Source organism: Lissotriton vulgaris, chromosome 3_1, assembly GCF_964263255.1.
Source record: "Lissotriton vulgaris chromosome 3_1, aLisVul1.2, whole genome shotgun sequence".
Classification (NCBI taxonomy): domain Eukaryota; kingdom Metazoa; phylum Chordata; class Amphibia; order Caudata; family Salamandridae; genus Lissotriton; species Lissotriton vulgaris.
The window spans coordinates 1109933260-1109957946 of NC_141689.1; the positions used below are offsets into that span (position 1 = coordinate 1109933260).

Genomic DNA, 24687 nt, shown 5'->3' on the forward strand with positions numbered 1-24687 from the left:
CTGATGTATTAAAACCAGAAAAAAAGCAAACTTTTGTGCAAACGTTTGTGAACTACCTGTCGGTGGTGCTGGGCAATGTTCCCATTGGTGGTATGTGAAAACATTACGTGGTGCACTTGTTTTATGCAAAAAATGAGGACCACAGTGTTGATAACAGTACATTTCGTTGAAATCATAAGATCCATCAAACATTTCATTTGTTGAAAATGCTGCTATAGTTCTAAATCAGACAACATGTTATTCACAGTGTCAAAATCCCAATTGTCAGAATATGTACTTGAGGCGATAATATTATTTAAACATTTTTGAAATACATGTGGTATTCTGTGGGAACAAATGCATCATATAGAACCCTGTCCCACTCTATTCCGTCAGGAATTGGAATAGCTGTAATGTTCGCATAGGACAGGTCTCTTTGTTCACAATGAGGTGACGTATGAGGTTTCAGCACCAAGTTCACATTTGAGATTGTTGAGCATTCTGGGAGATTGTGTCCATTCACAATCAAGGAAAAGACAGTCACTAAACCTTTCCAAAATAGTAGAAACAGTATTCCTGTTATTATCCAGAGCTGTGGCCATGGTGAAACAAGGTATGTATTTTTCAGAAAAATTTAAAAATCATGAAGTTGTTTTTTGCAGGAAACTGGAGCTGGGGGTGACTCGGGTTTACTTGGATTCAGAGAAGAAGTGTCAAAATCGATGAAGTAGCCAGATGCAGTTCGATATATCTTTAGTAGCTCAGCAGGTTTTGATGAACTGAGTTGTCTCTTGTAGAGGCATATTGATGTAGATGTCGGTGTTAGGCCAAATTGATATTTGCATTTCACTTGAAGTTTGTTGTTCTGTTTCAATAGGCACGAGTTCCATTTCATTGATGGTAACTCCATTACTTCGTATTGTAGACTCTTCGAATGTTATGTCTTTCTGTCTGAACTTCCTGTATGGTATTGAGAGGAGATCTGCGGCTACCTGGGAGCCCATGTGGCCTGCTACTCAGGATCGGACACATAGTGTAGTTTGATCAGATCAATTGAGACAAATCTCTTCTCTTTTTTGCAGGCAAGAGGCGGAAAAGGTACTGTTCTTGTTCTTTCGACAGTCAGGACAGTTGCAGGCTTTCTGTATGATGGCCCAAATTCTTTCTTGGCCACAGTTTTTTCTCTGACCAGCTCCCTGACTTGTGGGATCCAGGCAGCTCTTGCATTTACTGATTTCACTTCCACAGTGGTGGTGCATTTTACTTGCATGTTGCTTTGTAGTGCCCCGAATTCATTAAGATCCTGTAAAACAGCCAAAAGTTTATTGATATTAAAAGGTTGTTCAACAGTCACTGTGCTTTCATAATCGCAATCAGGTACCCACATTCTCGTCCCAAATAGGACCTCGTAAGGGGTGATAACTGCTAAGGAATTTCTTGGCATATTATTTAGTGCCCTCTGGACCCCATATAGGTGACTGACCCAACTACCACCCAAACCTAATACTCTTGCTGTTAAAGATAGCTTTAAGTCCTGATTTGTCCTCTCCACAACCACATTTTTCCTGGGATGGTATGGAGAGGAATACTGCAAAGCAACTCCCAGACTTTCCATGGCTTCCTTGTATGCCCTAGAACTAAACGCGGGGCCACGGTCAGATTGTAATGTGCCAACTGCGTATGTCCATATGAAGACTCGCAAATCTTTTATAACAGTTTGAGCATCAGCCGAGGGCTGAGGCCAAACCCACAGGAATCTAGAACATGAATCCACTGCCACCAAGATGTACTTGCAAGCCCCGTCTGATTGTAAGGGGCCGCAGTGGTCCGAATAGACACAAACAAGAGGTCTGTCTGATATCAGTAATGGTGTTTGTGGTGGGCGTGCTACGGTAGAACCCTTCATCTGCTGACAGATGTTGCACTTAAGTTCAAACACTTTTGTCTGCTTGGTTAGACCTGGCCACCAATAGCGCTGTTTTAGTAGTAAAACAGTTGCACTAACCCCTGTGTGTGCAGATCCCAGACCCTTGTGTGCAGCTAGAATTAAACCTAACCTGCGATCCATGTTTGGTATTACTCTATCCCCCACACCTGTAATTTGAGCATACAGAATATTTTTTGCATCTAACTTGTAGGAGTACTTGAGTGGGAAGCTTTTCGGTAAGGCTGTGCTGTTTTTGCGTGAAACAATGACAGCTACCATTATCTGTCCATCCATTCTCGTACTAGAATGAGTGATTGCAGCATCAGCCGCAGTTCGTTTCTGCCCCCTTTGCAGCTTCATCAGCCAATGAACTCAATGTGTGTATCACATGAACTCTCTGCAAGTCTTTTTTCAACTTTGCCACTTGTTCCCAAAGCATCTTGTTCTTTAATGTGCAATCTTTTGAGTCTTTAAACCCATTTTGAATCCAATAGTGAAGGTATTCATTGTACGACTGGATACAGTCAAACAAATCGCACACTATAAGTGTGGGGAAGTCTCGATCAGTTTGTATCGATGCCCGTAATAGTGTTTTTAATTCTGCCAGCTGTGCAATCTCCTAGAGACTGCGTCTTTGTGCTGCTAGGATGGAACTTGCCATCCTGCATAGGTCCCTTTTCAATTGTATGAGCTGCACTGTATAGCAGTTTACTAACTAAGGTAGGCTGAGCAGAACCCTCAGTGTGAATAATGTAGTCATACTGATCTAGAGGCATTATTTCATGTGAGAGAGGATATTCTTAGTGTAGATTCAAATTTGTAGTCTACATCTGTTGCAGTGAGAGAATTAGCCCATTAAATCCATCACGGATGTGAAGCGTAGGCATTTGGAACGCTTGCCTTTGTAACAGCCTCTAAGGCCGGTACCGGAGTTACTACTAATATTCATTTCCCCTGAGCCAGTGCTCTTTCTCTCACTACAATAGTCTGTACTGCTATGATAATTTTCAATTTTGATGCAAAACACATTTCAGCGTTTGTGTGCACGTGTGATTTGTATGTTACCGAAACTGTTTCGCCTTCATTGAATGTTAGGTATGTGTACCCTGATTGACTTGTGATTACACGGATCGCCAAATTTGTGGTATTTACATGTGTGTGTAGGTGTTTTGAATCTATCATGTCAGCTTGTAAGGAACAAAGTGTATCTGTGTGTTCCTGTGTCCAATGTCTAATTGAAAATCAGGTCTGATTAAATCGTTGAAAGGTTTTACTTTTTCTTCATAATCCAAAATATATGGAATCCCAATATGGATTGTAATTTTTTTGTGTGGGTTTTTGAAGGTTGGAGCAGCGCACACCTTTCTAAAAAGCTAGCTGCTAGGCTTTTCCCTTCACTTGAAAGCTCGTATCCCAAAAATAGGACATTGAGGTAGTCAATTTTCGATTTTGTTTTAAGTTGAAATTGTAGTCCTCAGAGGCGAACCCCAAAATTATTTTGCTCACCCTAGTCAAATGGTACTTCAATCATCCTTACAATCTGGCTCTTCTTTTAACTAATTTTTCAAATCTTCTATTGATGATAAAAGAGATGCTCTCTAGACCCATTACCCAACCACGTCGTCATGCCAAATAATGGTGTGACAAAGCATGTAGAGCAGCTAATGATTCTTTACGTAGGACCTTAAAGTAAACTCCCAGAGATCAGAGTGCCATTATAGCTAGTAGAAAGATATATCAGCAAGCAACCAAGAGAAGGAAATCGGCCATGAAGGAGGAGAAATGGTAGTCCATTGTTGGTGCCTGCCAGTCTAAAGACCCGCAAGCTTTCTGGAAAGCTGTGCAGGCTGTTTTATGTCCCATATCACCCCAAGAAAAAGTAACAGCTCATATCTCGGCCGAGGCTTGGTTGTTGCATTTCTCTGGGTTGTACTCTATCGACAGCAAGGCTGATGATGCTTCTGTGCCGAGGATTCCACTGTGTTCAATCCTTGTTTTTAAAGAGGATGAGGTTTTAAAAGCAGTTGTACACAGTAGATGTAAGAAGGCACCGGGACCGGATGGTATTCCACTTGATTTATTCAGGGAAGTCCAGTGTTTTGGACTCCAGTCCTCACCTCGGTATTTAACTCTGCCAGGGCATGCCAGGTTGTGGCGTTCATCAAATAATTGTCCCCGTTTTTTAAAAAGACGGCATGCATGTGGGTAAGTGTTATCGCCTATATCCCTCTTTTTTTTTTGAAAACCTTTATTATATCGTTCAACACAAGATACAAAAGTAACCCTGCAGCAGCAGGGGCCGGTACCACATGCATGCAACACAAATCAGTAATGCCAATAGCACAGCTCTTCAGCCGACAGCCCATGGGTCCGGCAGCGGTAAAGGATAGACGATGTATCGGAAACATTTCGAATCAAGGATATGAATAAGGTTTCATTTTATATTTAACCCCCCCCCCCCCCCCCCCCCCCAGAATGAGATAAAGAAGAAGATACAGGATAGCCGGAGCTACACATTCGGAGGTATAAAAATGCGGGTAGGTGTTAAAAGCAGTCGTGGATCAAAATAGGCCAACAGTAAAAACGCAAGTGCCCGTAAGTTCACTAAGGGTAAAGAACTAAGCTACCTATCTAACATCACAGCCACCCACTCCATACCCCGCCCACTCATACACATCAGGATGAAACCGAAAGTTATTGCGACCGGATCCTGCGAGAAAAAGAAAAAGAAAAGGGGCCATAGAACACAACAAAGGCAAAATAACAAACCCCCCTCACACCCCCCACCCTGCTGCCCTGCAATGGCTACGGCCTACCCCACTAGCAGCGCGCCTGTTGCCCAGAGGAATACCCGAAAGAGAGAAGAGAAGAAAAAAGGGGCCATAGAACAAAACAAAGGTAAAATAACAAACCCCCCCACCACCCTGCATCCCTGCAATGGCTACGGCCTAACCCACTAGCAGCGTGCCTGTCGCCCAGAAGCATCCCTAAAAGAAGAAAACAGCGGAGGAGGAGAAACAGAAACACACACTCCCGGACTCCCCTCCCCCCCACCAGATGCGACCCCCCGGAAACAAATTCAAAAGAAAGGGCAGCGAAATACACAATCAATCCGGGGAAGTTCCAAACATACCACCCGACTCCCGCAGTTCACAGGTCACAATCCCAGAAACAGATTACATTATTATCCCGTGTCCTGCAAAGCCCCACAAGTTAACCCTGGCCAGTACGAGTGTTCACTGGAGAAATTGTAACCCAGGCCACAGCAACAGTGAGAGCGATAAAGCTTCCATGGAAATTCAAGTCAATACGAACAGGCCAATTAAAGGATAAAAGTTCACAGTCTACACAAAGCAAGCGAGGGAAAGCGTGGCAGGATGATAAAACTCTCCAATAGTCACAGGTGATCTTGTTGAGGCAGTCAAGGTTGTCCATAGTGATGTTCGGCGAGATAGGGCTCAAGCAGGGAACGCTGACAATGTTCACAGGCGCGCAATCTGGAGTATAGGAATCTGTAGCGCCAAAGGAATCCGGCTCCTTCACAGGGACCTCAAAGTCGGATATACGATGTTCCGTTGGTAGCACCGCTGGCTGCGATGATGGCAAAAAATCACTGTCCGGTCTCCGGCAAAGATCGTCCATCGTTACCGACAGTACCTGGTAGTTGACGATGATTTGGGAGTGGAGCGCTCTAATGGCCGCCATTACGGCGTGCAGCGGTGGCGTGTCCTTTGTCCCCTCCATCTCCTCCCGTAAGCAACAGATCAGGACGCAAGCCCCCGGAGGTCGGTTTCTCCGGGGTAGCAAGCAAATCTGGAGCGGACACCATCAACGGGTGCTCTCACCTCACGATGTTACTCCTTCGCCGCTGATCAGGGCTCCCGTCCGCACCCCCACAGCAAGCTTATTGTGTCTCCAGGCGTCGGATACGGGGCCAGCCAACGATGTGACACACCGTAGCATGTGTGTTGCAGGCAGGATACGAACTCGCCGTCAAAAACCAGGAAGATTCTATCTCCGTTCGGGAGACCGGACAAAGCCCAAGGTTCAAGCCGATGTTGTTCAATTCCAGCCCGGATGGGTTGGAAATCGAGGCCCCGGCTTCAGCTCCGGGGTAGGCCAAGAATGAAACACGGCGTATCTCTGTAACCCGGTATGATAAAAAGTTCGGGATTGCGCCTTCAGAGTCAGCTACTCCTCACACATACGGGAGTCCGGTGTGAAATCAGGATAACTTGCAGGATATACGAGCTGCTGGTGGAGGTCGGCAGAGCCCGGAGCTTAAGCGGCCATCTTGCTTGCTAGCGTAGCTCCTCCCTCGCCTATATCCCTCTTAGACTCCATTGCAAAAATCATTGGGAGAGTAGTTCTGGACCATTTACTTGACTGGATAAATATTAATAGTATTCTAGAGCCTAGTCAGTATGGGGTTAGAAAGGGGCTGGTGACTATTGAACAGTCCTCAATCTCAATCTTATTGTGGCAAAATACAAATACGCCAAGAGAGTTTACACTCAATTGGCATTTATGGACCTGTCAAGCGCCTTTGACTACATCTCCAGATCAAAACTGTGGGCTATCCTAGAGAGCATGGGTGTCGATGTAGGGCTGGTTAAATTTTTAAGGCTTCTTCACCACAACCTCACAGCTTCAGTTAGGTTTGGGAGTGCAGGTGAATGCACTGAGCCCTTCAACATCAAGCACAGGGTCCGCCAAGGTTGCGTCCTTGCCCCAATCCTTTTTCTCCTCTATACGAATGACCTGGAGAAAACATTGGTATCTGTTGGGGCGGACATTACGTATGTGGAGAAAAGGGTCATGCCCACACTCTTATAGGCTGATGATGTAGTACTCCTGGCAAGGACGGCCAATGGCCTCAAAAAACCTTATTATTAGTTACATCAGTTTCATGAAAGACCTGGGCCTGGAGCCAAATTTAAAGAAAATATTCACTATGATATGTGGCCCAAGAAATACCAAAACCTTTCCCATTAATTTTGATGGCAGAACCCTAGATAGGGTTAGTTACTTTGCCTACTTAGGCCTGAAGTTTGATGAAGGATGTACTTGGCTAACATGTATCAAAAATAGAATATCCCAATATACTCAAGCAGTCGGTACTACTTCTTGCTTGCTAAGTCTATTGGTAAAAAGCCTATTGCCCCTATACTAGAGATATACAACTGGAAATGCTTGCAGATTTTAACGTATGGAATGGGTATCTGGGGTTGCAGGGATGTACATGTGATGCAGATAGGGGAGAACAGATTATGTCACCAGCTATTAGTCGTTCCTCTTTCTTCCCCGCACACCTCCCTACACCTGGTGCTAGGCAGCTAGGCATTGAGTATGTTCAAGATACCATCAATGCCCCCCCCCTGGCTCTCTGGTGTTCAATTTGGTCCAACAAAGAAGCTAAATTCAATTGGGCAGTCATTAGAGACTGCTTAACCTATGATCATGGTCTGGACATTCCATTTTAAAAGTTGCTTCTCGGCTCTTGGCTGTGCCACTCTGTTCGAGCATCCTGAGTCCATTCAGAAAAAAGACAAAAATTGGATATGGGACAGTTTGCGTAGGCACAAAGAAGCCACTAGGGAACTAATGGAAGTGGCTAAACCTTCAGTCAGAGATTACTGTATTATTCAAGCGGCTCCAACAATTGCCCCATATTTGTTATACATGACCAACGTTTATGAAAGAACACTGTTGGCAAGATTTAGGCTAGGTTCCTTTAGCTGGTTAATATGTTTTCCCTTAGGCCAGTACTCCTCGGATACTATTGCTTTTTGTCCATGTGATGAGCAATCTAGCCAAACTATTTTACATTTTGTTTTCTTTTGTCAATGTTATATGCAGTTCACTAGGAAGTTTTTGTCACCTTTACTGCGCAGACATAAAATCTCCAAGTGCAGAGCCACCCTTTTCTATTTATTGCAACTTAACGATTGTAATGTTTGCTATGCAGTTGCTAGTTTTTTTAAGTGCACTTTAGCTAAAAGAAGAAGTTTGCTGTTTTGATACAAGCCTCTATATTCTCTTTTAAACATAATCATTGACCTTGCATTTTTAATGTGTATATTGCTGCTCTCACATTTTATTCACTAGGCACCTACTCTAGCTATGATGCCTCTGGAATCAAGACTTCTGCGCTGTCACTTTTTTCAGTGCAAACCAACCTATCGATTTCTCTTGCAAGAATGTGGTTGTTTGTAATTTACACGTTTTTACACCAGATTTGACATACCTGGAACTTTATTTTATGGACTGTTACACTAATTTCCGTAAATTTGCAATATGAAATATATCATTAAAAAAAATATGTGGTCGTTGCTTTTTAACATGTGTGTACACTTTGCAGTTTGTTTATTTTTATTGTCTGTATCTTTTATGATCTGCCTTCGGAAGATCGAATAAAGACAATAAAAAAAAATCATCATCCGTTAGATAACTATCATCCAGATAGGACAATGCCTCCTCATCCAAATTTTGAAGTAACTCAGAACAACCCAGGTCTATTCTTATACCCTTGGGGGAGTCAACAAAAGTGACACTGAGAACCGAGCGCTGAGAATGCTGTCAAATATCTGCTCTCAGGCTCTATCGTTTTGTAAAATAATCCATTTGAGATATCTAGTGTTGTTTTATATTTTTTCTGCAAAATGTTATTCAATAATGCAGCACTGTATGCTTTCTGTACTGCTAGTGAATAAAACTCTACAATTTGAAAAAAAGAAGTGTTGAATGAAGTATTATACCTTTGTGAATTTGCAGATCTTTATTAAGAAACTTTCGGGTTCCAATTAAGTGCGCCAGTCAGCTTGGAAGGACATTCCCTCCCAGCAATCTTGTGACACTTTCCCTTGTATCAGGTGTTTCCACCATGATGTGCTCATTCAACTCCGCTGTCACCAGAAATTCCATCAGGTTCTGGTGAGCTAGTGTTACTTCTGCTGCGCTGTCTAGCATTGTCAGAGCCCATTCCCCGTTCATAAGTTGAGTCCTCAGAATTCTGGGCATGTCTAACTTTAAGACATGCTACCTTCTTCTTTTTAAATTGAGGTTTTGATTTTTATTTATCTTCTTTTTTGATAATATAGTCCGAAGTACGCTGCGTGTCTCTGGACTTTGTCTGTTCTTCTTGTCTGTGTTCTGACCGTTCTTCCCTCTCAGAGTTTTTTGATGAACCCTGAAAGGAACAAGAGGAACGTGTATCAGTATCCTGATACCTGTCAGGTTTTCTAATGTTATCACAAGTCCTATGGCTGTACTTACTTTCAGAGGTCTCCTCTTGAGGAGACCCACCACTTGATTGTGATCTATTCTCTCTATTATTTTGTTTTTTATTTTCCTGTTTCTTCTTGGAAGAATCAGGTGCATGCGTGGCGTTATCCTTTTCAGGACCACCCATGAGTTGAGGTTTTGTTGTGCTAGCTCTCAAACTATCTCTACCTAATTCGGCATAAGTATCTTCGATAATTCTAGGTAATTCACGCTCCTGTTGTAAATAATTGAAATCCCTCAGTCGTTGGCATATTGCCACTGCTGCTGCCTCCCCTTTTATGTTTGCTAATATAATAGTTGATACCTGGGCAAAATTTCCTATCAATTTCATCCTCAAGTTCAGAGCAGGTTCTGCTCCATACTCATTCTGGAATTACTGCTATTGAAGAGATACCATGAGTTCTGGTATATATGGTAGCAAAAACTATACCCCAAGAGGGAGCTATCCCCATTGCCAAGCAGATTGTCAGCATTCTGTGTTTTTCTTGAGGACTTGTGTGTGGAAATACTGCCTCTAGCTGTGTTATTTTCGGAGCTATCCAGAATGGCATTTGCTCACATCTAGTGGGCATTTTGCCAATACCTGCATGTAGCGTTTGTGGAGTTATTTTAGTTGTAGATCCCTGAATCTGTCCTGCTGGTGTAGCACTTGTTGGCTGAAGTGTGAATGTTCTCATCACAAACTATGTCAGGTTTCTGTAAAGTTGTATTATTTCCTAGTGTAGCAGACATAATTCTGCTACCGGCATTGTGTCAATGTCTGGATGCAGTGTGTAAGCCGCTAGGACCAGCCAAGTCCCTGCATCTCTGCCGAGCAGACCAATCCCTATTTTATCTCTTGCATGTGTAAGGGCAACTTTAAACCAGTTTATGTGCTCCCAGTAGGTGAACAGAACTTCAAGTATTCCTCTGGTGTGTCATATTCAGTGTGAGATTGACATTTATTTGTGTTTGTATCTGCAAATTTAACCCATGAATAGAAAACCTCAGTTCTATATGACTCGTGTGCTTCAATCACGAATGTTACTGTCCCACCCCTTTCCTGTGACTCCGTAGTCAATACAACACAAAATAGTCCAAGAAGAGCGCAGACTCAGGCTAGTCTCTGTGCAGTGCAGGTTTATTCAGTCCTGTTACGCGTTTCGACTGTGAACAGTCTTGATCACACAAAGATTTAAAGGTGAAACCTCAATACATATCCAGACATAACATAAAAAATGGACTATTCAAAGTAAGTCCGGAGAACCAACGCATACTTTTGTGGCCATCTTGTAGTATTTTATTAATTAGTAAAGGCAAATGAAAAGCAGCCAAAACAATACACGCTGTGGGGCCTATTCCGATATCGGACGGGCCTGAGTCCGTCCAACATCGGTCAGGAGCTGTAACCGACTGACCTGCTGTGGTCGGTTACGGCCCTGCAAGTACGATGCGCCCGAACCCTGTTCGGTCGCATTCATATGCTTCACAATGGGAGCATGCATTCCGAGCGGAATGCATGGCTCCATTCCGAAATGCAGGGGTGCAGTTCATCCCTGCATCCTGTGGCAGGCACCCCAAGGTGCCTGCCACCGGGTGCAGGGATCAACGGAGGAGGCCGCCATTCAGCGGCCTCACACCCATGGGGGCCCTGCATGGGGCCCCCAGAGACAGTTTCCGACTGCCTTTTCGTGCCAGACACACCGGCACGAAAAGGCAGTGAAAAACTACCCTTGTACTCCCTCTGTCATAAAGAGGTGACCTTGTGCTTCAAATTTGCAGAGGATCGGTGAGTTCATGGCAAACGTTCAGGAAAGAAAAGCACGGTCTCCGGCACTTCTATTTTAAGCTTCCCCAACCCGAGGCGGACCAGCCCCCAGGAGGATTCATTTTTGGGGGGTAGGGGTGCGTGTGGCCCCTGTCCCCAGGCCGATTTCTGCCTAAAGAGCCCATCCCCCAGGGCCTGACGGCTTCCCTCCCCAAGCCATATTCGACCCCAGGGAGCCCATTTCCAAGGTCTCCTGTATGATTTCAAGCCATGTGGTTCCCCTCCCTGAGCATCTAAAGGCCTGGGCCGCTAAACTAATAAAAGGAAGGGGGCCATAGCCCCCCTTCTTGAGCCATTAATGTCCCTGGGGACCCCATCTCCCAGATACGCTCACTAGCTATGTCCCGGGGTGCCCACCCAAGAAACAGCGACTTACCTGCCCACACTGTTGCAGGCAAAAAAACGGTGTTTGATCCCCTTGGTGGGAGCATTTGTAAAGCTCCTGACATGTGGGAGCAAACACAAAGTGTGTTCCCTGCACGCTGAAGCTTTGAAAATGCTCCTGCTAGCTGGGAGTAGATTTTTGATCTGTTTCCCTGCCTACTGGGATGCAGGGAAGCAGATCAAGAGATTGCTCCTGCCTGGAGGGAGCAGCGTAAGTAGCTGCTACCTGCAGGTGGAAGCAGTGCCACGTATGTATCGTGGCTGCCCTTGGTGGGCACCTGAGCACCCACCTTTAATGATGCAGGACTACTCTATTTGCCCTTTCCCCTACGGCATTACTCCTCAGATGATATAGTGCCATAAACTTCTATACCTGCAAATTTAAAAAAAGATTTAATCTCCTCTGACCTGAACTGCACACCGTTGTCAGTCAATATGGACGCCGTAAAACCTTCCCTTAGAAAGACTTCCTTCAGGAACTTGATGACATGGCTACACAAAGTTGAGTCTTGACAAGAAGACAGAAGAGTAAAGGCAAACCTCAACTGCGGCTGCCCCTGCCAGATTGAGAGAGGGTAAATGTGATGGAACCCAGCTGGCTTTTGAATTCTTCCAGTGTACAGGTGATGAACAGAATGTCGGGTGTGCCTTCCGGGGCAGAGGGCTAAACAAGTTGTAGTGATGTGTGAAATGGCGGCTGAGCCTTTCTGTCTTTGAGGAGGCGTAAAAGGGTGGTTGAATTTATGTATGTGTATATATTAAGCCTGGGCGGAGTTAGCGGCGTTCCGCTACTCGGAACTCCGTGAATTGCAAAAAAAACTGTAATTTGCTGTAATTTTCAGCACCGGGTGTTTGTTCACCCAGTGAAATTATCGCGAATAGCACCATGAAAACGCAAGCGGGCGCAAGCAGGCACTGCTTCCTTTTTGCTTCTCGAGTAGATATTCAACTCAAGTGGCAGCTTTCTCAACGCGAATGGACGGTTTCTCAAATGCATACGCGGCCACCCGCATTGAGAAATCCAACTACCCGCGTTGAGAAATCTCACCAGGCGGTTGATTCACCTAGCTCGCGCACCTGACGTTGAGGAATGCGAATGAGGAAAAATCTCGCCGGCAGATGAATTTTCCTTGCTTGAAAACTTGATGTTGACGAGCGTGAGGAACACTGTTTGCAATTCCCAATAGGGTCGCACATTGCATCCCTCATGAATATTAATGAGGCTATCGCAATTTGCGACCCCATTGAGCATGGCTAGCACTCCCAGGGATGGTGGCCTGCTGGAGACAGCAGACCACCATGTCTGGGACTTCTTTGTCAATAAAGCAGTTTTTTTAAAATTCAGAAATGCAGCCTGTTTTCCTTAAAGGAAAACAGGGAGCATTTAAAAAAGAAAAATGAAACTTTTCAGTTTCATTTTTTAAGGGCAGGCAGTGGTCCTGCTCTTGAAAAATATTTGCGCACCCATTCACAAAGGGGAAGGGTCCCCTGGGGACCCCTTCCCGTTTGAGAATAGTTTACCACCTACTTGAAGTAGGTGGTAAAAAGTGAGTTTTTTACAACCGCAAATGCGGTCGCAAAACACTCATACATGGCATTTGCTCTCTCTATTAGGAAGGGACGCCCTTGGCACTCCCCTTCCTAATACCGAGTCGCTCACCCTATTTTACGAGTCGCTAATAGATTAGCGACTCGCAAAATAGGGTTAGTACATTATGCATCTGTTTATTGCAGTCACAAACGGGCCTAAAACCCCTTTGCGACCGCAAAAAATGGTTGTACATCTGGCCCTTCATGTCTCTGCTGATCTGTGTGCACAATTTGATAGCAAAAGAGGGTGTGTGTTCTGTGGGAAGAATAAGCTAGAATCTTATTTTCCCCTGTAGATTTTCAGAAATATCTCAACTCAAAATTTCTGTTGTGTCTAGCCAAACGTGTCAATTGTGAGGACTTTAAGCAAATATAGAGATAAAATCATATTTAAAGCAGGGAGCAGAACATGTTGTACTATGCTTAGTTCGCAGTACAAACTATAATGAAGTTTGTTCAGCACATTACCAAAGAATACAGGTTTTGAAATGGCCAACTGAACTATTAAAGTAACTAATTTGGCTGATGGATATATTCTATTTATTTATAGCCACCAAAGTAAATTTTTATTTGGAATCAGATTTTTCCTAAATACTATTCCTAAATGACTTAGGTCTGCTCTTTCACTGGTGAACTCTTCCAGTTAGGAGACACCAAAAAGACTCACACTCTTTTAAGGCCTGCTGTAGAGTTTGGTGGACTGTTACTCCGTCACAAACATGTCGGTTATCCCATACCCCTTACTGCTAGTCTAGTCTAGTCTGGAAATTTATATTGCGCAGAACATATCACATCCCGTGAGGGAGTCTCATGGCGCATGCGGACAATCCCAGAGTAAAAGGAGAGAGATCCTGCGAAAGGCAAGACCTAGCTGAAAAGCCATGTTTTCAAGAGTTTTCGGAAACTCATGTGCTCGATCGTTGCACGGATATTCAGAGGAAGTTTGTTCCATAGGAGAGGTGCCATATGGGAAAAAGCACGTCCCCCATTCCTGACTGTTTGTACTCTAGATGGCGTGAGTTGGAATTTATGGCTAGATCTCAGTTCTCGTCCGGGCTGGTACCAAGTCAATTTTTGGTTCCAGTATTTAGGTCCAGTGCCATGCAGATGTTTGTGAACCAGACACATAGTTTTAAAAATAACTCTTTTTTTTTATGGGGAGCCAGTGTAGATTTTTTAGGCTAGGAAGGGAAGGGGATCGTTTTGGGAGTCCCAAAATCAGACGAGCAGCAGTATTTTGAACAACTTGCAGTCTCTTTATGTGGCACTCATTTATGGCAAGCAGGATGGAGTTGCAGTAATCTAACCTATTTATAATGAGGCCCTGAACTAGAACTTTGCGTGCTTCTTTTGGTATCCATTTGAAAGCTCTGCGGAGGCTTCGCATGATTCCAAAGCAGGTTCCAACAGTGTGGTTCACATGGTCCTTCATGGATAATTTATTATCCATGTGGATTCCAAGATTGCGGACGGATTCTTTTGGGACCGGACATTCCCCCATTTCCGGGGGCCACCAGTCCTGAGACCAGTGTACACTGGCTTGACCGAAAGTCATTATTTCAGATTTTGCACCATTTAGTTGTAGGTGGTTCAGACTCATCCAGTTTTTAACCTCTACCAAGCACTTTTTAAAACGTTTTTTGGTGTCATTAATATCATGGCCAAGGGTAACAAGTATTTGCGTGTCATCCGCATATGATAACACGTCAAATCCATGTGCCCTAATGAGATTGGCCAGGGGGGCCATATAAACATTAAAAAGCGAAGGGCTGAGGATAGAGCCTTGTGGCACACCCCTTGTAACTGGCCGTGTGCTGGCTAAGGTTTCATCTATTTGCAGTGTGGTGGTTCGGTTTCACAGATAGCTAAAGAGCCACTTTAAAACCTGCATTAGGATATAATGCACTTGTAATTAGGCGGGCCAGATGTCCGCCATGCTGGTGGCGTAGTACACGTACACCGAACTCTAAATCAGGCCCTTAGTTGTACAAGGATGCTAGTTAGGTATTGCTTGACTTACATATGTATTCAGCGTTTCACAGAACAGCTTTCGTTGTTAGTTCCACAGACATCTATTATTATTGATATGATTGTGTTTCTGATCACCTGATAACGGTTGTACATAACCTGTGTAAGTTGTTGTCCATTTGTTTACAAGTTTGTTGAAAAGGTGATGGCTTATTTCTCTCCCCAGTGTTTGTCCGGAGAACAAATCTTTTCCATCTATGACATGCAGAATGGGAGCCAGCTGACTGCATCCAATTTCACAGAGATTTGCCCTGCAATTCTGCAGCAAATTTCTTTTCATCCTTGTGGTCAAGCAGAGCTCAAAAACAAAACCAGGCCAAGTTCTGCAGAAGGTAAGTGATTGATATCTGCTGGCATTCATCTTGGGTTTGTTGATCCGTTTCCATTTTACAAGAGAATAATGAGTACTCTGCAGCAAATAGCAGAGTCAAGTTTTATTGAAAAAATGCAACCGTGATGTGCAATGGAAATATAGAAATGTTGGTAATATTATTATTTTAATGACATTACATTGATCCACCAAATAGATTGGCAGTGGTCCCACTTATACAGTAGTAAGATGTGTTGTTTCGAACTAAGGGGCCGATTATGATTGCGGATAATCTGCATCCTCCGGGCCGGAGGAAGCAACCGCCGGCCTGGAGGATGCAGATTATCCGCTGCAAAGACCCCCCCCAGATTAGGATGGCTGGAGGATCTATTTTCCGTCCGCCGCTTTTCCGCTGTGGTCGCCTTCCTATTGCGGCGGAAAAGCTCTAACATGGCTGGCGGTGTCTATCAGACACCGCCAACCATATTAGGATAGCTGCGGTCATATGCCTTTCCACGGCGGCATTTCCGCCGTGGAAAGGCATACGGTGTTGTCTTCGGGGCCCGTTGCGGGCCCCCAGGGGTGAAGGGAGGGTGGGGGGTGCACTACCTATGGTACCCCCCTGCCTTTGCATGCACGAAGCGGCAGGCACCACGTGGTGCCTGCAGCTTTGTGCATGCAAAGATAAACATGCATTTTTTTTAACATTGCAGCGTGTGCTGCTTCAAGCAGCACACGCCACAATGTTAAAAATACAGGATGTGACCGCCAGGGTGGCGGTCACATCCTAATTAGCATGGAGGGACCGCCGCTGCCCCTGTGGACGGTCCCTCCTCCTCTGGGGTGGCGGACGGACGCAGGTCCGTCCGCCATCCTAATCGGCCCCAAGGTTCGCAGCTAGAGCAAACCGTAACCACAACTTGATATTCAATATTCACCACGATGCGGTTCTTGCCTTATCCAAACTGGAACGTTTTCTCTAATCCCAGCGCTTCCCACCACCTGTGTATTTTTTTTTTTTTTTGTCCTCATATTCGCACTTGGTGACCAAATAGTAGTGCGTGGAGATGGACATACTGTCACAGGTAGACTGGTAGGGGCACTAAATGATGATGCGAAGTGAGTCACCCCTCAGTATAAGTTACCAAACTCCAACAACATGCTTTGGAACAACCTTCAGGGAAGTATGCTGCAATAAGATACCCATTCCTATATCGATGTCGCCCTATTGGGTATACAAACGTGCAAACAGGTGCCAAGCAGCGTAATCATTGGACCTTGGGGGGGGAGAAAAAAAACCCCATGGTCGAGTATTCCGCTGTTACCAGTTTAGTAAAAGCCAGAAGTTTCTCTTGCCTAGGTTGCCCGATCTTAATAGGTCCATCTTGGATGTTTGTAACACTGAAGTGCGCCAGTCCAGCAAGGTAGGAGATAGCGGGTCTTTCCATTTCCTACATATTTCTCTTCTGGACAGCAAGATTCCATAGAAAAGTACATTTTTAGCCGAACCCTGAATCTCTGGTGCAACCCCGAAAATAACAAGAGCGGGACATAACAAAATCTGGGATCCCAAGGCAGTAGTGAGTGATGAACAAACCGCATTCCAGAAGGGCGATAAAAGTGGGCAATCAAAAAACATGTGCAGATCAGAAGCAGCTATCAGACCACATTTAGGACATGCCACAGCGGCGTTGTTCGGAAACTTTGACAGTCTTTGTGGCGAATAGTAGGCCCTATGCAGGGTAAAAAGATGATTTTGGCGTAACCAAGAAGGTTTCACTATATTCCACATGATCTTAAAAGACTCAAACCACAGATTCTCCACACTATGATTGATAATATGCACAGCCCACAGCAAGTCAGGAAGATGGAACTCACTCTCGACCTCATCCAATAAAAGATTATACCAGAATGAGACCTCTTTCTTAGTTGGAGGCTTATCTATTAAGAGGGACACCATGTTATTGTCACCCCCCAACAGAAACCTACCCTTGGCAGAAATCAGTGAGTGCGCCCAGCTTTGCATTTGCAGGTATTTAAACCTAGAAAAACCTACCCCTATTAGGCCCAAGTAGCGCAGGACTGGACTCAGCTGAACCCCTGCCACCGGCTCAGAATCATTCCAGACCATAATATCCGTCTTTGCGGCATTGACTTCATAGCCGGACACGGATCCGAAATCTTGGGCCAAAGCAATTACTGCCGGAAATGCCGAGCGGAGTTCTGAGGAAAAAATGAGAACATCATCCGTGTACAAGGCTACCTTCTTCTCCCATCCTTCATAAATAAAGGGCTTGATGTTACAATCGTCGCGTATCCATTGAGCAAAAGGCTCAATATGTAGGTCGAATAAGAGGGGAGAAAGAGGGCAGACTTGACGGGTACCCCGCGTGATGTTAAAAGGGTTTGACAATTCCCCATTGACAAGGAAAGAGGCAGACGGGTTCTGAAACAGAAGCCTAACTGCACGCCTAAATTTCTCACTGATGTTAAATTTCGCCAAGACCTCCGATAGGTAGATCCAATTAACCCTATCGAAGGCCTTGGTGGCGTCCAAAGTGAGAACTGCCAGGGGGAGTGATGCCACAGAAGCCATATCGATGGCACCTATGAGATCATAGGTCAACTCATACAGCTGACGTCCCCTTACAAAACCCTTTTGATCTACGTGCAGGATATTTGTTGCAACTGCCCCCAGCCGGTTTGCCAACACTGACGCAAAGATTTTATAGTCAGTGTTTAAGATGGAAATTGGTCTGTAAGACCCGCAGCAGGTTGCCGATTTTCCTGGTTTCAGTATCAGTGTTATCTAGGCGCTATTCCAAGAAGCAGGAGGGGGCATTCCGTCTTGGAGGATCCTATTAAACAGCTCAGTTAAGAAAGGGAGGATTGTTGAAATCAGGACCTTGTAGATTTCTGATGGCAACCCGTCTGGGCCTGATGCTTTACCCTTTTTACTGCTAATAATTGCCAGTCTAACTTCTTCCTGAGAGATAGGATCTCCGAGAGCCGTGCTTTGTTCTAGTGACAGTGCAAGAAGAGAAACTCCCGCCAGCCAATCTTCAACTTGTTTGGTCTCAATGTTTTTATCCTCACGATATATTTCTCTAAAAAAATTCACAGAACGCACCCCTAATGTCTACGTCAGAAGAGTAGGTTATGCCACCAGAAATGATTGAATCAATGTTGTTTCTGACCTGCTCGGTCTTTGTCTTCGAGGCGAGCAACTTTCCTGCCCCCTCCCCATACTCAAAATGTGCCAGTTTGCTGGCTTCCCATCTCTCTAAGACCCTGGCATTCAAAACTGAGCCCAATTCCCCTTTTAAGGAGACCACTTTATTTTGCCACTCCTTTACCGTGGTAAAGGGGGGTCCGGGTGCATAGCTAATTCTGTTTGCATTCTAGTCATCTCTGATTCCAGAGAAGCCACTGCTTCCCTCTAGCTCTTGTTCTTATATGTAGCTTTATTAGTTATGTAGCCCCTTAAAAATGCTTTTAAAGAATCCCAAACGCCCCCAGGAGAGGCAGTGCCAATATTTTCTTCAAAAAAGTGCTGCACCTCCACATTCAGAGCATTGATATTGTTCGACGAAGAGAGCAATGAGCGATGAAAAGACCAGTTTCTTAAACGACTCTTAGGAAAACCCCTCAACTCTAAATAATTTGCCGTATGTTCTGACAAGTGAAAAGGTAAGTGGGAAGCCAATTTAACCAAGTTAACTAATGATTGGCTAATCAAAATGAAGCCAATTCATGACTGGTGATGGTATCTGTAATTACGAAATGTAACACCTCTTTGCCACCCATGTAATGTTCTCCAAATGTCATTGTATCCTAACTGCTTCATGCTATCCAGCAGGTAAGACCTGGTTTTAGATGGAATTTTGGCTCTATTGGAAGGGGTTTTATCCACAAGAGGATCCAAAACTATATTAAAATCCCCTGCAAGGATAACCGGCTTGGGAAATAAATACAGATGTGAAAAAAGAGTTTTCAACGCTGATGGGTTATCCTGATTAGGACCATAGTATCCCACTGTAGTAATTGGGGACCCCGATATTATCACTGATGCAATTGCCCACCTGCCTCCAGGGTCAACCAACTTAGAGACCAATCTCGCTTTTATGGATTTTTTAAAAATAATTGCCACTCCTCTAATGTGTGCAGATTGCGATTTCATTATACAACTATCAATCCACCTATTCTTTTTAACCAGTGAAAGCATTTCAGATTCGGCAAGGTGAGTCTCCTGGAGCACTATAATCTGCGCATCTGAGTCGCGAAGATATTGCATTATATTATTTTTTCTAGGACTAGTACGCAATCCATTAGTATTCCAGGAGAGAATCACTAATTTTAATTATAATAAGGATCCTTCACCCTGCATTTTCCCAACCATCTCTCCACCATATCTATGTCAGTACAGCAAATTTTGTAAAAGCAGACCCACCAGAAAATAGAGAAGACAGTCAATCTATCTGGAGAACCAGAAGATAGCACCCCGTCGTGGGTTCCCACCCTATCCGTGACCGGAGAGAAAAAAAAAACCAAACCTAAGAAAGATAAACCTATGTTATAAGCCCTGTGCCTACACTACTGATATTTCTACAAAAACATATTGTCTGTTTTAAAAACTTTTCTCACTATACCCGCATACTTCTTTAATTACTTGACACTCACACTGGGCAAACCTAGCCTAGCCTAGTTCCACCTAGCTTGATGCCCCTTTCTCTTTGCCCATGGTCAATAGTAGCTCGTCTGCTGCCTGCACTGATCTGATGTTATGCATACTGTTTTTGTACATTACTCTCAATGTTGCCGGGAAAACTAATTGGGCTACTGCACCAAAACTTCTGAAAGCCTCAAGCCTCCTTCCAAACTCTCATTGCTTCTCAAGAGTAGCCCTGGACAGATCGGATCGAATCTGAAAATTAAACCCCTTGCCACTCACAGATTTCTGCTTTAGGGCCTGGTTTAAAATGGTCTCCTTAAGGGAGTAAGGGCCCGATGTAGGTCGGTCGGTAACGGCCGAAAATCGGTATTTTCGGCCGTTACCGATCGGTATACATGATTTGACATGTAGGTGCACTATTTTACCGAATCGGTAACTTTACCGAATCGGTAAAGTTACCGATTCTGTAAAATACAGAATCGGTAACTTTACCGATTCGGTAAAGTTACCGATTCGGTAAAATACCGATTCGGTAATTTTACCGATTCGGAGCCACCCATATGTAGGTGGGACTCTTCAGAGTCCCAGGAGCCTTAACGAATCGGTATTTTACCATCAAATCCTATTTGATGGTAAAATAACGATTCCGGTGTGCATGCACATGTGTGCATGCACACCTATGCCATGTGACAGGCAGACCTGCCCTTAGGGCAGGTATGCCTGCCACATGGCACCCGTGCCTGTTTTGGGGGTGCCAGAGGGTGTCAAAGTGACACCCCCTGCACCCTTGAGAAATTCGGTATTTACCGATTCGGTAAATACCGAATCGGTAATGTCCATTCATTCCTATGGGCTTCAAAGCCCATAGGAATGAATGGACATTACCGATTCGGTATTTACCGAATCGGTAAATACCGAATTCATCCGATTCGGTATTCCAGCACATCTGGAATACCTACATATCGGACCCATTGATTTACCGATTTTAAATTACCGAATCGGTAAAATTCGGTAATTTAAAATCGGTAAATCAATTTTACCTACATCGGGGCCTAAGTGTGGAAGTTGACCAAGATTTTTCTAGGCTTAGACCTTTGGGGATTCCTTCTGAAAGGTTCTCCATGAATGTGTTGAATGTCTAAAGCTAGCTCTTCCTCTGACTGATCCAAACGCAATGATTCCCTCAGTAGCGAGATAACAAACTGCTTGATGTCAGAGCCTTCTTTGTCTTCCGGAATATTCAGGATACGGAGATTATTCCGTCGGGCATTGTTCTCTAGCATCTCCATCCTCTCTGCTAACACTTGGACCTCTTTAATACCCACTTTTGCTTCATCCAGATGTAAGGACAGGCCCGTTACTGTGTCCTCTAATGTCTCTGTTCTCAGAGAAAGATCACTTAACTTCTTGTCCAGGGATTCACAAAAAACATCTGGTATCTGCCTGGATAGCTCTAATAAAAGAGAGAGGGACCCCAAACCCAAAGGGATAGGGTTCCGCAATTGACGTTAGTCAGAAAGAAATTCCCTTTGGGCAAATTTACAATAGTACGTAAGTACTCACAGACATACACACAACCACTTAAACAACCCACATCTCACAAGGAAGCAATGTAGACAGGTGAAACTTACAATATATGTGAAAACACTCTAAAAATATTTCAAATTATTAAAGCAATTTATTAAAGCTACATTACATCAAATAAAAACATAAATTGGGAAACACACAAGGACGGTGCAATAATCAATAAAAACAACATTCAAGTAAAGAAGGAGTATACAGGGAGAAAGGATAAAACTCAAACAGAAGACAATAATTTTGAATTTCTCCTTAATTTGTATTCCCAGATTTACTCCTTAGGCGTCGACGCGTTTCGGCGGTGCATTCAATTTAATCCGCCTTCATCAGGACAGTATAAAAATAATGTTTCCCAAATAATTTCTGAAATTTAAATAAGACCAGTCTTAGGCTTAAGTTATGAAGACAGAAGATCTACTTAATTTACAGAAATATAAAGACACAATCTTTAAAAACGTAATGTTTCCAACTCATTATGCTAACACACATATATACATTGCTTCCAAAACAGTAAACATAATACAGTAAACATAATACATAAATCATGCTCATATAGGTATACGACATTCATAGTCTGAAGATAATAGTTCAACACTTTTGGTAATACTCTCATAATTAAGGACATTGAACCCATATGTTCGTGCCTAAGTTAGAATCCAGGAACATTTGATTTTCCATGAATACTAATACACCGAATTTACCAAAGCTTAACATGATAGAGGTGGCAAGAAAAGAGAGCAATGATGCATCACCTACCTCAGACGAGAGATAAGTCTAAAATATATTATAAGGGGTATTCAGCCTCCTTATCGTCAAGTCAAGATATTCGTCCAGCGAATACTTTTTTCTATAAGTACAAACACCTAGTCAGGGGAAATAAATGTATTAAATGGCTTGTTTGTAGGTTGATGTTGTCTCTTTATATATCATAGCACTGGATTCATCAGAACATCAAATTGTATATATCCACTTTCAATCGCTCTACATCACTATCCACAAAAATTGGGGCAGTGGACCGCTCATCCCCCCACTTTCAATTGTAGTGTGCCCGTTAATTAACACGTTGAAAAATAGTTATGCCCCAGTTATATCCGATGTGGTTACTATAGTTGAGCGGAGGTGGGGCTAAATATTTATGAATAGCAGAAAGGCGGCCTCAATGAGAGCTTATTGCCTGTTGTTTAACAATCACGACAACCAGGAAATATCCCGGTGCTATTCCAAATGGCGCATTCATATATTGAGAAAAAAGTATTCCCAGTACTTACTATTTAAAAGTTAGTGGTATAAGGCGTAAATACGTCTCTCAGAATCATGAAGATCTCCAGCTAAATGACTGATAGCTGAAAAAATATATACGAAAACAAGCCATTACTAGCTGAATGCTACGAAGTAAAAGACGCTTACTATTCAGTTATCTTGAGGCATACTTACAAATAGTTAAAAAGCTAGTTCGTAAGCACGCAGTAGTGATACGTTCTATTCCGACTTCGGTCTCTTTTGATCAAGCTTTTGCATAAATTAGCCACAGCATGGGTTCAGGAAGTTGTGGTCCAAAGATACCCACTGTACGAGGGAATTCCTCTTTGTAAGCCCTGCATATTGTGACGAAAAAGGAAGGAAGCAAATACCTTCGTCACAAGCGTGTCCCTTTAACAGTAGCGCATTACTATCTGAGGTGCCCATTCAGTGCAGTTACCTTAGGCGTCTTGACACACAGTAGTGATACGTTCTATTCCGACTTCGGTATCTTTTGATCAAGCCTCTACATAAATTAGCCACAGCTTGGGTTCAGGGAGTTGTGGTCCAAAGATACCCACTGTACGAGGGAATTCCTCTTTGTAAGCCCTGCATATTGTGACAAAAAAGGAAGGAAGCAAATACCTTTGTCACAAGCGTGTCCCTTTAACAGTAGCGCATTACTATCTGAAGCCCCCATTCAGTGCAGTTACCTTAGGCGTCTTGTTCGCGGACGTCCTGCGTGCTTCTCTTCGTCTTCCCGGCTAGCAGCCTCTGAGAGAGACGCGTGAATTTAAATACCCAGCGATTCGCGGGTGTTTGTTCATGACGAAAGCGGAAATGATAGAACGGGTAAAAAGACTACCCGTACTGGTAACCGCGTTGGTCAAAAGATAGCGTTTAATTGTTGTATATAGGCCAGTTGGGAATTATATTTGTCGTGCTTTAAACATTATGTGATGCTACAGGAATTAATACAGCGGTTGATATTGTAATTTGTATTCCGTGACCATAAAAAATCTTTTTAAAAAAAAAAAAAATTTAAATAATTTTTTTATTTTTTAGAGGGTCGCTATTGAAAAAGTTATAAAGATCGCAAATGTGGGTCATTAATTTAGACATGTAACCTGGGTACTATAGGCACATATATATTATTCCCAAATAAGTAATGGTGATATACTCTCATAATAGGGGGCACCCTGTTATGCATGCATCCTATGTGTTTGAGTACTGATAGTATGAACATATTACACAGCTAATAGAAAAAACGGAAACTTGGAGTAAATGAATGTCCTATGTAGCTCCAATAATCCTATCCCATTCTTCTCTTGAATTTAGACCCTTCTTGACAGTGTCGAGATAAGAGATGTACCACTGCTCTCTCTCCTTTCTCCTTAGGACCATATTGCCACCTCTTTTGCCAATGTTGATCTTTTCCAATATAAACCAGCCAAATTCTGAATCCTTATGGCCCTTTTCTAAGAAATGGGCTACAATTGGGGCAGTAATTTTTTCCGTTCTCACGGCTGATCTGTGTTCCTGAAGTCTCGTTCGTACTTCTCTTCCTGTTTCTCCAACATAAAAAAGGCCACAAGGGCACTGCAATAAATAGATGACATTTTTACTTTTACAATTATTGTGGGTCTTGCATGTTATTTTTCTAGAATTGCAGACAATATCTGACCCCACAATACATTGATTACACATGTTACAACTCCCACATTTCGTTGTACCGGTAACCTTCGTGCCATCAATAGTTCTTTGTTTTTCAACTAATTCATCTTTATAAGTATGAACCAACAAATCACGAAGATTTCTGTTCTTTTTAAATGCAAATAAAGGCCTCTCTAATACTACATCTTCTTCGTGATTCAAGATGTGCCAGTGCC

The 24687-nt window shown here is 43.5% G+C and overlaps 1 protein-coding gene across 1 annotated transcript in view; it reads left to right on the forward strand.

Moving 5' to 3' along the window:
- SLC39A8 (solute carrier family 39 member 8) overlaps window positions 1-24687 on the forward strand; it is a 234795-nt gene that overhangs the window by 47272 nt on the left and 162836 nt on the right. Inside the window, exon 3 of the mRNA XM_086961583.1 lies at window positions 15166-15331. Coding sequence (XP_086817709.1) covers window positions 15166-15331 — 166 coding nt within the window. The remainder of the gene's footprint in view (window positions 1-15165; window positions 15332-24687) is intronic.